The sequence below is a fragment of the Peromyscus maniculatus genome, chromosome 9 (genome assembly GCF_049852395.1).
Source record: "Peromyscus maniculatus bairdii isolate BWxNUB_F1_BW_parent chromosome 9, HU_Pman_BW_mat_3.1, whole genome shotgun sequence".
Taxonomy (NCBI): Eukaryota; Metazoa; Chordata; class Mammalia; order Rodentia; family Cricetidae; genus Peromyscus; species Peromyscus maniculatus.
In genome coordinates this window covers 66,020,493-66,035,346 of record NC_134860.1, presented here as the reverse complement: position 1 = coordinate 66,035,346, position 14,854 = coordinate 66,020,493, and the positions used below count along the sequence as shown (strand labels likewise).

Here is a 14,854-nt window from a genome sequence, read left to right as displayed (position 1 = left end):
GAGGATCCTTTGATCAATCCCATGTTTTAAAACATCTTTGGTAGCGATAGAACCTCTTTGAAGGAAGATTCGAATTGGGTTAAGCAGCTACAAATAAAGATAATTGGTTACAAATCAGAAACAAACACAGAAGGGGGCAAGTAAGGGGGAAGGGGGAGAGGGGGAGAGAGGAACAGAGACAGAGAGTGCCAAGGGGTGCTGGAGAGCTGGGCGCGGTGGTGCAAGCCTGTAACCCCAACACTCAGAAAGGGAAGACAAGAGAGAAGATCAGGGGTTCAAGGCTAGCCTTGGTAACAGCAATTCTATGAATTTTAAAAGAATACAAGGCTTTCTTTTAAAAATAATTCTAGTTAGGACTGATACTGGCTCTTGTCAAGGAAAAATAGACTATGAACGTAGCCCATGTAAAAACATGTGTACATATGAGCAGAAATAAGATTTGAGAAGTAAAACCGACATATTACAATTACTGAGGTGTGATTCAGGATCTTTCTTCATGCATGTTTTTAGAAGAAATCAAGCTACCGTTTGTTAATAAGTAGACATAGATATTGTTTGTTGACTCTGGGTTTCAGATTTTGATCATGTAGGCTTACCTGATATTAATAATGAAATTAAGTTAAGGATTTTTATTCAGATATAATGGTGAGAGAATTTTTTAAAAAATTGAAAAAAAAACCTGGCTTCTGAAGATATTTCCAGTGAAGAACTTGAAGAAAATAATATTTAGGAGATTCGCTAGCATGTGGGGAATTATATAGAGAGGGGATTGTAGAACCACGTGTGGCCTCTGTTAGTTTCCCAGAAGCACTTGCAATACCTACCCTTTAAGAGCTGCCCACTACACAGGATCTTGCTATATGGCCCAAGCTGGCCTAACATTCCCCATCCTCCTGCCTCAGTCCCTCCAGTGGTACCACTACACCACAAAACTAGTTTTTAAACCTTGTCTGTGTTCCATTGTCCCTGCTGAGAATGCAAGGTCTAGACCTGCCCACCTGAGATCTGTGAAGAGGATTCTGTGAGGACTTACCTTAGCCAAGGCATCAGTCATGGCGTCTCATCGATCTCACACCTCATTTAGATCCTCACTCAGCTGTCTCTGCGTCGTGGAGACCAGAGCCTCTCTTGCTCTTCCCTTCCCCATTGGCCAGTTGAGGATTTCTCAGCTCTCTCTCAGCATTTGTATTCGGTCCCTCCTGTTCCAAAAGCCCCGTGTCCTCCACATGGCTCAGCTCTCTATTGCAGCTTCTCTGGGTGCCGACCTTATCTCTTACAGAGCCCCAGCCTCCCCTGAGACCCAGAGGGATGGGGACTATTCTGGTTTTTACCCCTTCATTGTGTGCTTGCCCTTCCAGAGCAGCAAACGCCGCCTCCACCACTCAAACAGGCCGAAATACCTGAGGGGAAATGACACCTTACATAACGTATACAGACGTCTTTCTTGTTATTATTTCCAGCGAATTGATATAACACATATTTATATAACATTTATGTGGCATTAGGTATTTTCCTTCTTTTTTTAGCTTGGAGAATTACACACACACACACACACACACACACACAATGTGTTTTGTCCAAATCCACCCCCACTCTCTCACTTCCAATTCTCCCATGTACCCCTACAATACACTATTCCCACCCAACTTCATGTGCTTTTTTTTTTTTTTTCATAAAACCCTCCAGAGCCCACTTAGTACTCTTGGTGTGTGGATGGGTGTAGGCCCTCTACTGGAAAATGGTCATCCTTCCATCCACTCAGGGTTAAATCCCTGGAGACAACTGACACACTCCCTCCCCCAGTAACCATCAGCCCTTCAGCCAGGGTTGGGACTTGGTGGGGATCCCCTTCCGCCATCTGTGCTGGCACTTGGGCTGCCTTCATCTTGTGCATGTCTCGTGGACACAGTCACAGTGGCTGTGAGTTCATGAGTCAACTGGTAGTTACCCATTGTCTCTTTTTGGTGGTGCTGGGGATCTACCTCAAGGCCTTGCACGTAGTAAGTGAATATTCTACCATTAAGCAACGTCCCCAGTCTTTTGTATTAGATACTCTGAGTCATCTAAGGGATCATCTAAAGTGTAGGCGAAGCTGTGCATAGCTTACGTGCACAATCCCTAAGCCAAAGGTTCTCAGCTGGTGGGTCATGACCCTTTTCGGGATCAAATGACCCTTTTCACAGGAGTCGCATATCAGATATCCTGCTTATCAGATATTTACATTATGATTCACAACAGTAGTGAAATTACAGTTATGAAGTAGCAACAAAAATAATTTTACGGTCGGTCACTACAACATGAGGGGCTGTATTCAAGGGTCTCAGCATTAGGAAGCTGAGAACCGCTGTCATAAACCATTCTGTGTAAGAGACTTGAACGGATTCAGGGGTCTGGGGAGCTTAGAACTAGCTCCTGCCATGCCGAGGGGTGACTATTTCATGCTGCTCAGTTCTACTGCAAATCCTTTGCTTATGATCTTCTTCCTAGATATGGGGACATGAGAAAGGAAATTGGCTTTAGGATCCGGGACATGTGGTATAATCTGGGTGAGTGTCTGACTTTGAATAGGCCCTTCCATGAATTCTCAATTTTTCTTCCTTCCTTCCTTCCTTCCTTCCTTCTTTCCTTCCTTCCTTCCTTCCTTCCTTCCTTCCTTCCTTCCTTCCTTCCTTCCTTCCTTTCTTTCTTTCTTTCTTTCTTTCTTTTTTTGTTGCTGTTGTTCTAAAGTAAAGATTTCTCCATACGGGTTGCATTAAAAACACGCACCCATAATGAATTCTTGTTTTAATTTATAGAACCCTGAGATTTGTATGTGTGCACAAAAGTAGATTTGTGGGTTCCATGGGGTCTCTCCTGGGACAGTGACAGTGAGCCCTATCACCATGCCAGTCACAGACAATCAGAGAACAGCACTCAGCCATCGTCCCTTGGTGGACATGGTGTGTCCACACGAACTTTTTCTTCTCTTATGGGCCCCGTGGAGGAAGATTGTTAAGGTGGGACTCACGGTGATACAGTCTTCTAATCTCTCCTCATTTGCTTTCATCTCAGGGCCTCACAAAATCAAATTCATCCCATCCATGGTGGGTCCCATTCTGGAAGTCACCCTGACCCCTGAAGTGGAGCTCCGTAAGGCCACAATCCCCATTTTCTTTGATATGATGCAGTGTGAGTTCAACTTGAGTGGCCACGGCAACTTCCATATGGTAAGAAGGCAGCCTCTGCTCTTAGTGCCGTGGAACAGTTAACTTGATTTACCATCTCTAAACGGAGAGGCATCAGCTTGATTGAAAACTGCATTTTACAACTTATATTTTTGTATTTCATTGTGTAAAAGAATGAGATGCATGGTTGGGTCTTCTGGCCCAGAGGCTGGAAGAAGTCTCTGCACTCCATGCCTTTTTTTTTAAGTTAGCACTGTCTCAAGAAGATGAATCGTTAGCCTGGTCCATCAGTCCTGCCATGCTCCAGCCCAGGACTGAAGGTGTAAACTGTGTAGGCCAGCCCAAGGAAGGATGCTGTGGGTCCAGCTCCCATTCACCACTGCCCACCTCTGAGAGCTTTAGTTTGCTGGTCCTTCCTCTAGACCCCCCTTTATTAACCATGCACTGCATTGGTCAGGGTTCTCAAGACGAACAGAACGGATACGCTGAAAACAGATTACAAAGCACATTTTTTTTTATACTGGCTTACGCAGTACAGTCTGGGTCATCCCACAATGGCTGTCTGCACAATGGAGAAGCTGAGAGCCCATAGCTGCTCAGCCCATGCGCTGGATGTCTCAGCAGTCTTGATTTAAAGCTGAAGGCCGGAGCATTCCTGGTGAGCATCCAGTCTTCAGTCCATGTTGGAAAGCCAAAGAAACTAGATCCTGTTTGCAGCAAAGATAGCGATGGCAGCAGCAGGGTAGATGCACTCACCAGGAGGAGCAATAGTAGGCAAAGCGTATATCTCTTTACATCCAACTGCCCACTCTTGGGGAGACTCTTCCTCTTTTATACGTTTAGAGACCTACCGAGAGGCTTTTCCCTAGCTGATCCCAGATAGAGCCAACTTGGAAACAATTCGAAATTGGAAAGGCATTGAGCCAGATCTAGAAAGACTGGCCACTGTCTCCCATGTATTCTTCGGGATCTGACATCCTCTTGTGAAATTCTGTCTTGCAGTTTGAGAACGAGTTGATCACAAAGCTGGATCAGGAAGTGGAAGGGGGCCGAGGAGATGAACAGTACAAGGTTCTTCTGGAAAAGCTGTGAGTATCTCAGAGCAGCACCTTAGGCCAGCGGGCAGAGCTTCTGCTGCCTGCCTAGCCACCGGTGGCAGACTCAGAATCACCCCGTCACCAAGTGGTCCTCGGTGGTGTGGATGGAATACACACAGCTGATAGTGTTTACCCCGTGTGAGTCCATGCTTGTGTTTTCCAACCAGCCTGGCCCCGAAGAACACAGCAGATGGGTGTAGATGTAATCAACTGTCTTATTAAATAAGAAACACAGAACCAATGTAAAAGAGAAAGCCAAGAGGTCAGAGCTCAGAGCTAAAATCTCACCCTTCCTCCTGCGGTGGTCTTTGCTTCCCAAAAGAGAGCTATTTCCTGTGTGTAAGTCTTTTCATAGTCTTTTGTTCTACATTCTCATTGGTTTCTGCCAAACGCATGACTGCCTCGTCACTGTCTGTATATATAGCCCCCTAGGTCTTAAAGGCGTATGTCTCCAATGCTGGCTGTATCCCTGAACACACAGAGATCTACCTAGCTCTTCTACCAAGTGCTGGGATTAAAGGCGTGCGCCGCCGCCGCCGCCGCCGCCGCCGCCGCCGCCGCCGCCACACTCTGTCTATGGCTCTAATAGCTCTGACCCCCCCGGGCAACTTTATTTATTAACATACAATCAAAATCACATTTCAGTACAATTAGAATACCACCACAGATGGGTGAGGGGAGGAGACACACAGCAGCGGCATCCTGCCCAGTGTCTTAATTATGAACTTGAGCAAAAGTGGGGCACCTCTAATTGCGGCTTCAAAGCAACTGTTTAAGGGAAGTCCAGGTTGATTTTGTGCTTAAAAATACCTTGCATCCCATCAAAGAACTCTGAGAACAGAGCTGCTGTTTCTCAGCTAGCTTGGTCGGCACTCTATAAAGACATCGTTCCTTCATCTGAGCCCGCTTTGTCCCTTCATGTCCTGCCCCCCCTACCCAGCCTCTACACACTCAGCCTTTTCATGCTGTGCACAGAGGTGTGTGGTGTGGCTAAAGTCTGTGGATACTGGGACTCATTAAGTACAAATCCCCTTTCCACCACATTCTCAGATCTTGTCTTTGGAGGCAGTGAGTCATCCTGACAGGCGCAACCAACTTCCCCACCCCATCCAACTCCTGTCTGTAAGAGTGGCGTCTACTTTTCAGTCTTATTGTTAGAATTCAGTGAGGCAGCGGGTCAACGTAGGGTCCCTTGCAGAATTCACACTTTTAAAAGTTTGAATGCAGGTGGTCCACGTGGCGCAGCCAGTGAAGGAACTTGACAGCCTAGGCTCGAACCCTGAGACCCATGTGGTAGGAGAGAATCAAACCCTGAGATCATCCTCTGACCTCACACACATACCCACAGATCTTTTTTGTTTGTTTGTTTGTTATTCAAAGGTTGACTGCAATTATTCTTGTCTAGCCATCCCATTCTGCAGGTGGCGGTGCACAATCACCAGCCGCCTGTGTCATTTGGTTATTCTCCCGTTCTGGGGAAATGCTTTGGACCAGTCTGAGCATGAATATAAGGGCCACCAACTTTTATCTTTTCTCAAAGATTCCCTGAGGAGGAGCCAGCACACCACACACTGTAGTGGAGTAAGATAGGGGAATCGCCTCCATTTTAAAGAACTAGATGTCTGTATTCTGTTTATAGATGGAATGATCTTTCTATCCTTTTTCCACGAGATCTCTTGACCTTCTAACCCTCCTACCTTTTGAAATTCTAGATTTGTCTAGAAGTTATGCAGATAGAAATAGACATAAGATTTGGGGATTATTGGGCATGGTGGCACGTACTTTTAATCTCAGCACCCTGGAGGCAGAGGTGGGAAAGTTTCTGTGAGTTCAAAGTCAGCCTGGTCTATGTGCTGAGTTCCAGGACAGCCAAGGCTGCATAGTGTGAATCTGGCTTTATTTAAATATATATATCTGATGCTGTGGGATAATGCTTTTGTACACTGGTTTAAACTGGTAATAAAACAGTGATTGGCCAGTAGCCAGGCAGGAAGTATAGGCGGAATAAGCAGACAAGGAGAATTCTGGGATGAGGAAGGCTGTGTCAGGAGATGCCAGCCTGCCATCCAGGGAGCAGCATGTCATGGCACACAGGTAAAGCCAGAAAACATGTGGCAACATATAGATTAACAGAAATGGGCTGAGTTTAAGTGTAAGAGCTAGTCAGTAGTAAGCCTGAGCTAATGACTGAGCAGTTTTAATGAATATAAGCCTCTGTGTGTTTACTTGGGTCTGAGCAGCTGCAGACCAGATGGGACACAGGAAAACTTCAGCTACAATCTGAGATATATGTCAGTAGTAGAGCACTTGCCCACACATTCACTATGTATACAAGATAAAGTTACTGGTTCAAAAAAACATACCTACAGCTAATCTTCATGGAGTGATCTTACTTTGTTTCTTTTGTTTTTTTCTGGAACATTGACTCAGAAAAGTCTGACTAAACCAATCCAGCCCCCCTGAAATACTCCTAGAATCTGGGATAATTATTTAAGCTTTATTTTAAGGTGTGTGTGTGTGTGTGTGTGTGTGTGTGTGTGTGTGTGTGTAGGTAAGTGCAGGTACCACTCCTAACCACTGAGCCATCTCTCCAGCTCCCAAGTCTAGACTGATACTTTAGACCCATTTCCTTTTCTGAGTTTTCTTTTAGTTACCAAGAAGCCCCAAAACTTTGTTCACTATGGCCCCTGAAGGGGAGGACTGGGTCTGAAGTGAATCCCCAGTCTGCCTGCTCACAGCTCTGCTTTTCTACCTGAAAATGGTTTTATCTGGTGTCACCCATCCAAATGGCTACCAGGTTCTTCTGGGCTGGGCTTCAGCATGGGATTTTCAGACTGCCTGTTCAATGCCAGGCCCTAGAGAGAACAAAGACATAGGACAGATGGTCTTATACGGCTGAGTTAGAATGGGGACATTGTGTGAACATTGTAGGCAAGGGTTCTCATTTCTGCAACATCCCCTAAAGAAACTATTGATTGACTGATGCTCAGAGGACATTGTGGGCTGGGGTTCTTAATGATGGTGGGACTTGACTGGGTCCCCAAGAAAGAGTAAAATTTGAGAAAATAGTTGGTCCAATCTGGGCCCTGTTGAAAGTCTTAAGGCACCCTGGGTTCCACAGAGGATATGTATTATAAGTCTATAGGAGTGTTTCTCAACCTGTAGGTCACGGTCCCTTTTGGGGTCGAATGGCCCTTTCACAGGGGTCACCTAAGACCATCAGAAAACACAAGTATTTGCATTGTGATTTGTAACAGTAGCAAAATTACAGTTATGAAGTAGCAATGAAAATAATCTTATGGTCGGGGTCTACATGAGGAACTATATTAAAGGGTCACACCACTAGGAAGGTTGAGAACCACTGGTCTAGAGCCTCCTGCTGCTAGGACTTGATTGGGACTCACAGATGGTGCCAAAAGTACCTGGGTAAACTGTGGAAATTCTCTCCCCTACTCCAGCCTGCTAGAACATTGCCGGAAACATAAATACCTCTCGAGCTCTGGGGAAGTCTTTGCCCTCCTGGTCAGCAGCCTCTTAGAGAACTTGCTGGACTACAGAACCATCATCTTGCATGACGAGAGTAAGGAGAACCGCATGAGCTGTACCGTAAATGTTCTGGTAAGGGCCTGGTCCCTGGGCGTGTGAGTGGGCACAGCTACGCCACCTCTGCTCCATCAACTCAGCTCTAAGTTGATAGTGTAGATGCCCAGCCACCCTGGAGCATCTCTGTGGAGTCCATGCCCTACTGAGTCACACTGGAAGACGGTAGCCACGGACCTTCAGGAATTCTGAAACAGGCATGGAAAGTGCATGACATTACAGCCTTTCCCACACGCCACCTCAGCCTGGCACTTGGTCTTAAGCACACTCACATGTGCTTGCCTATGGTGATGTAGCAGGCAGAAACCGATGCCATGAAGGAAGTTGGTCTGTGCCGTTCTCCTGACAGTAAGATGCTAGTCTTCCCCTTTCCTGGGACTATAGACCTCCAAGGTTTAGGTTGTTATGCATTCTTGTGCTTAACATAAACCAAGAACATCCCACCTCCCTGACTCCCTGAGAAATACGCATACCAGGTGGCTGCGGGATAAGCCAGGCTCTGCTGTTCCCATGCAAGATCTCTTGCATTTCTCAGAAGCATGGTCTTTTTTTAAAAAAAAAATTATTGATTCTTCTTTCATACAATACATCCTGATAGCAGCTTCCCTCCCTCCAATCCTCCTAGTTCTCCTCCATCTCCCTCAGACCCACTAACCACCCCCCCCCATATCCCCCCAGAAAAGAGCAGGCCTCCCAGGGACATCAACTGAACATGAAGATACAATAAGACCAGGCACAGACCCTCACATCAGGGCTGGGGGAGGCAACCCAGTAGGAGGAAAAGGGTCCCAAGAGCAGGCAGAAGAGTTGGAAATATTCCCATTCCCACTATCAGGAGTCCCCCCAAAACACCAAACAAACAACCATAGCATATATGCAGAAGACCTGGTGCAGACCCATGTAGACTCCATGATTGCTGCTTCAGTCTCTGTGGGCCCCTGTCAGCCCTGCTTGATTGATTCTGTTGGCCATGCTCTCCCAGTGTTCTGGACCCCTCTGGCTCCCACAATTCTTCCTCCCTGTCTTCCATGGGGTTCCCCGAGCTTTTGAGGAGAGGGACACAATGGAGACCTCCAACCCGGGCTCTCTCTCTGCCTAATGTCTGGCTGTGGGTCTCTGCATCTGCTCCCATCGGCTGCCAGAGGCAACCTCACTGTTGACAACTGAACTCTAGGCACTGATTTGTGGGTATAGACAAGCATCACTAGGAATCATTTCACTTTTTTTTCCAGTCGTGTTTGGTTTCGTCTCTGGGCCATCTAGCCTCCAGTTCTTGGTTATCTAGTGTCAAGGCATGGACTCCCTCTCCTGGTATGGGCCTCAGACCAGTCATTGGTTGGTCACTCCCACAAGTTCTGGGCCTCCATTGCCCCAGCACATCTTACAGGCGAGACAGATTGTAGGCCAAATGTTTTGTGGCTGGGGTTGATATCTCAGTCCCACCACTGGGAGCCTTGCCTGGTTACAGAAGACGGCTGATTCAGGCCCCATATCCTCCATTACTAGGAGTCCTTACCAGGGTCATCCTTGTAGAATCCAGGGAGTTTCCACCGCACAAGGTTTCCACATCACATCTCCCTGCCTCCCCCCCCCCCCCACACACACACAAAAATATCCTCCAATTCCAGTCATATCTCTCTCTCTCCATCCCTCCTAGTCCCATCCCCACCTGTCCCCCAGTCCACCTGCAGCATGGTCTGAATTTCTCCTTTTCTTCGTATCCCATTGCTTCCCATGCAATGATGCTTAAGGGGGATGATGAACTCATAATATTTATCTCTTTGGAAAAGAGACGGCGTTGAAAAGCAGCAGTTGGGGTAGAGACTGTTTCATGGTTCAGAGTGTGTGCTACTTCTCCAGAGACACGAGTTTGGTTCCCGTCACCCATGTCAGTTGGCTCCAGATGATCTGACGCCCCCTTCTGGCCTCTGAGGGCAACTACACTTGCATGGTTTAGAGTGTGTTAAACCTCTTTCAAGTTAAAAATAAAAGCAGCCGTTATGCGTTGGCTGTTTTTGTGTCAAGTTCATCAACAGCCTTTCATTTATGTTGGTATTTTGTGACCTTCTTTTTGGCAGAATTTTTATAAAGAAAAGAAGCGAGAGGACATATACATAAGGTAAGCGTAGGAAATGCCTTGGTTTGGCTATTTGTATCCTGGGTTTGGGGTGTATTTTTAAACCAGAAAAGGCTGTCCCAACAGCACGCTTGCTGTCTTGATAGACTCCTACAAATGCAGGAGGTACGCAGTCTGCCTCAGAGGGTGAGCTCTGAAGACAGAGCCACAGACAAGTCCAGTGTGAGGGAGGAGTGTATCATCGAGTCGCATCAGCATTTGAGGAGGGGTAGAAGCATTCAAAGGGACATGCAGGAGAAGTAACCCACAGTGGCATTTAGTCTGAGGGCCATGAGTCTCTGACCGTGAAGCCAACTTGTCATCAGCAGAATTTCCAAAGCTTTCGCTCGCCTCCCAAAGACGACCAAGACCTAAAAATAAATTAATTAATGAATAATAATTATAGTAAAATTAAGAAGACAAAATAGAGGGACTAGGAAAACCGCAGGACAGGAAGTGGTATGGTGGGCCAGAGAACTAGGTGACAAGTCTATTGCCTAAGAGCAGGGAGGTGTTCCTGTTAGAAGCAGAGGCCTGTGTGCAGGCTGGGACCTGGGTGAGGATGCTCTGAATGCTAGCTCGCCTCCCTAGTGACAGAGGGCCCCTTCTGTCCTCTCTTGCCAGGTACTTGTACAAGCTTCGAGATCTGCACAGGGACTGCGAGAACTACACAGAAGCCGCCTACACACTCCTCTTACACGCTGAGCTCCTGCAGGTAAATGGGTCCTATGTGGAAGACGCATGTCGCATGCCATGCGTTCAGTCCCTTGGGACTGAATTCTGTGAACTTCATGATGTGGCTAGGAGAGAACCTTATTTGAGGAATATAGTTTATCTAAGAGTGTGTTTGTGCCTTCCGGGTAAGCAGGGTCACTTTCAGATCAAGACTGGGAAAATAATCATTTGTCATTTAAGGCTCCTTAGGAAGCAGGGCACAACCTAAAGGCCTCTGGTGATTGACATTCTAATTAAATACACGTTGACGATGTGTAAAGAGATTAGTAAAGCTGGAGAGAGAGAACTTATAAATGAATAAAACACTTGGAAGAAGTAATTTCCTGTTTATCCTCTCTCTCCAAGTAAAATTACAGTGAGGCATGCTGTAGATGCATCGATTTGTCCCAAATCCCAAACATTTCTTTCAAGTTCTGTCCTCCTTTAACTTTGGATTTCTACATAAGTATCACTCTTCGAATGGGTGATAACTCCAGCTCAACACGTTGAAAACACAGCCCTTCATCGCCATTCTTGTTCTTTCTGACCACCATCTACCTAGTGTCTTAGGTGATAACCCGTAGTCACACTCCAGTCTTCCCTTTTGGTCAGTGCCTCCTATATTCTCCATGAACAGAATGTGTAGCCCCGCTGTCTAGACCATGTCTTTAATCTGTCTTCTTTAAAAGAAGAAGAAGAAAATCCCTTGCTGCCATCCTGGTTTAGACTCCTAGCATCTCTGCCTGATGCACTATAGTGTCTCTCCCCAGACCTTCTGCTTCCATTCTTATACCCAACAGTTCATTTTCTCCTAGAGTTTAATTTGATTTGATTTGATTCTGAAATGATAGGCACGCATCATTCTCAGCAGCTAAACACAGGAGTTCCCTGCCTCCCCGTTTCCCCAGGAAATCCATATCTCATGTTCAAGGTTGGGACACTAAAGACTTTTCTGACTGTGTGAGGTTGGCTGGGTGTCACCGGAGAATGGTCCCCAGTGACAAGCCCAGTAGGTCTTTTTATTAATGCTGCCCAGAAAGATAAACCCTCAAGCTGGACGTGGTGGTACATGCCCATAATTCCAGCATGTAGGAAGCAGAGGCAGGCCGGGATAGCAAGTTCAGGGCCAGCCTGTATTTTGTAGGGTGAGTCTATCTCAAAAAAAAAAAAAAAAAAAAAAAACTGAAAAGCAAAAGAAAAGAAAATTAAATTGTCCTATCCTGGTGTAAACTATGAAGTGTGGGTTCAGCTTTTCTTCGAAGATAGCTACTCAGGAGAGATGGCATTTGTTAAATATAATCTGAATTTGATTCCCTGGCGTAAGATCCCAGCTTTATCTCTGTGGTGGAGGAGGGCTCCTTCTAGTATCTCCTTGCATGTGGGCCTCCCTCCATGCATGCCCTGGCGCTACATTGTTGTGATGACTAATTCTGCACAGTGTGTTATCGGCTGGTGTGGTGACTCCTCACTGCCCTCTGCCCCCAATGTTGCTTCCTGCTCCTTTGTGTGTTTTCATCTGGCCTTTAGAACCCTGAAGTTCCCAATGACTTGACCCTCAGGGTATATAGCTCAGTGGTAGAGCACTTGCCTGGCATGCTCATAACCCTGCTTTCAGGTCCTGGAGAAAGAAGGAAGGAAGAAGGGGAAGGCAGGGTAGAGAAGAGAGAGAAATGGAGAGCAAGGGGAAGGAGGGAAGACACTGACTTTGCAGAGCCTGAAAGGGTAGACCTGTAATTCCAGCTGATCGGGAGGAGGCTGAGGTTGGGGGATCCTGCCCCGAAGACCAGCCTGAGCAACTCAGTGAGACCCTTTATCTCAACCTTTTAGAAATGTAAAAACAAGGCTGGAGGCCTAGCTCATACCTAGCATGCATAAAGCCCTGGATTCAATTCACACTACCACCAAAGAAGGGCTTTAGTAAGAATCTACGTGGATATGAAACAAGTGTTCCCCTGTTTAAGCACAGACGCTCCCTTTCTTCAGGGCTGCTACTGTGGCTTTGAATGTCACAGCGAAAGTGCCTTGCATACAAGTCTTGTGTAATCCCGGTGCTATCTGATAGGCCTTCATTTGGATGGATTTGTTTGCTTCTGCTGTCTTCTGTGTGACTATTCTCTTTGTAGCCAAGGTCAATCCTCAAATGTTTTTATGCCTCTGCTTCTTAGTTCTCAGCGTTATGTCTGTGGTCTTGCCCTGGGCTGCCGGGTACTAAGGAGAAGGAAATGTCCACAGGCAGTGACAGTTTGATCTGCTCCCCCGTCGTTATAGCCCTAGCGGGTTTCTCTCCTCTGATTGTGTTCAAGAAGCCTTCCCCTCGGCAGTGTGCTCGTTTAGCTGGCTCCTTCCATTCCCCTCTTCCCGGAATGCTGCAGGTGCCTGGCCATTTGGCGTGGCACTTGTTTCCAAGCGAAGCTGCCATATGGGCGTCCGTGTGCATGTCGTTTTGTGTTTAGTAAATAACTTAAAACACAATATGGATGAGTTGACTGCCTGCACACGAGTCGCTTCCTGACTTTGTGGGTCTGAAGTGTTGCTCCGTTCGTCTCCGTGTTCCTTTGTTTTCTTTGTAGTGGTCGGACAAGCCCTGTGTGCCCCATCTGCTCCAGAGGGACAGCTACTACGTTTATACCCAGCAGGAACTTAAAGAGAAGCTGTATCAAGAGATCATATCCTATTTTGACAAAGGCAAAGTGAGTGCTGGGTTCTCTGGGTTTTGGTTTTTGGTTTTTGGGTTTTTTGTTTTGTTTTGTTTTGTTTTGTTTTTTTACTACTGGAAAGAGAAAAAAAAAAAAGATTATAGTGAATACATTTCTAATGCTGAGTGCTGAGTCAGCACAGAGCACACAGGATAAAGGCCCTGTCCCCAACAAAATGACATCGGCTGGGGAGATGGCTCAGTGTGTAAAATGCTTGCCCTGCAAGAATAAGGACATGCATTTCTGATCCCCAAGATGTATATATAAAAGCAGGGCATGGGGACGAGTACCTATAGCCCCAGGATTGAAAGGAGACACTAAGTTTCCCCCAGACCTGCTGGCCAGCCTGACTAGCCAAAATGGTGAGCTTCAGGTTTCGTGAGTGGCCATTTCAAAAAAGATAAGGCACAGAAGTGATTTTGGAGAGCTGGGTGTGGTGGTGCATGCCTTTAATCCCAGCACCAAGAGGCAGAGGCAAGCTAGCCTGGTCTACAGAGCGAGTTCCAGGATAGCCAGGGAAACCCTGTCTCCAAAACAAAACAAACAAAAGAAAAGTGATTTTGAAGAGACGTCCTAACATTTCCCTTTGGCTTCCACACACACTTATACAGGCCAGCACACCCACACAGCCCTAACACATATGCACACACAAACACACACACACACACAAACAAACACACACACACACACACACACACATGCACACTTATACAGGCCAGCACACCCACTCAGCCCTAACACATCTGCACACATGCATACACACACACACACACACACACACACACACACACACACACACTTATGGGCATATGCACACTCATGTACTCACACGAGTAAAAAATCATAACTTCTTTTTTATTTTTAGAAACTGCATTCACATAAGATGACATCTATAGTGTCAGGAGCTCAGATCCTTCACACCTCTGATGAAACTGGTTAGAAATTTTGGGTAGCTCAGGGTAGCACTCAGAGGCTTAACAACAGAACTCAGAAGATTGCTGTATCTACTTATTACAGTGTTGTTATAAAGGGCACAAATCAGGACCAGCCAAATGGTGAAATACACAAGGTAGGGTCTGGAAGGGTCTTTGAGGTCCAGCGTCCTCTCCCTCTCTAGAATAGTGAAGTGTCCACTAGGTGCAATATTGTGCAACTGCAATTCTAGTGACTCATGAGGCTGAAGCAGGGGGATTGCTTGAGCTTAGAAATTGGTACCAGTCTAGGGCAACATAGTAAAAGCAACCTTTAAAAAAAAAGAAATCAATGTATTTGAATTGTACAGAACTTGTCATAACATAGACGTGATTTAATTATTATTAACTACATGGTTTAACTCAATCTCTAGTTCCCTTTGCCTCCCTTGAATCAGAGCTGATAATACGTGGCTCAGATCTCCAATTCTATTTTGTGTTTTTGAGACAGAATCTTATTACATTGCCCCGGCCAACCTTGAATTTATAATCTGCC

General features: G+C 46.2%; 1 protein-coding gene across 1 annotated transcript in view; it reads left to right on the top strand.

The window, feature by feature from the left end:
• The window catches only part of Dock5 (dedicator of cytokinesis 5), a 191,216-nt gene that overhangs the window by 151,558 nt on the left and 24,804 nt on the right, over positions 1-14,854 (top strand). The window contains exons 32-38 of the mRNA XM_006992034.4: positions 2,488-2,546; positions 3,052-3,206; positions 4,167-4,252; positions 7,720-7,879; positions 9,940-9,980; positions 10,602-10,692; positions 13,262-13,381. Coding sequence (XP_006992096.1) covers positions 2,488-2,546; positions 3,052-3,206; positions 4,167-4,252; positions 7,720-7,879; positions 9,940-9,980; positions 10,602-10,692; positions 13,262-13,381 — 712 coding nt within the window. The remainder of the gene's footprint in view (positions 1-2,487; positions 2,547-3,051; positions 3,207-4,166; positions 4,253-7,719; positions 7,880-9,939; positions 9,981-10,601; positions 10,693-13,261; positions 13,382-14,854) is intronic.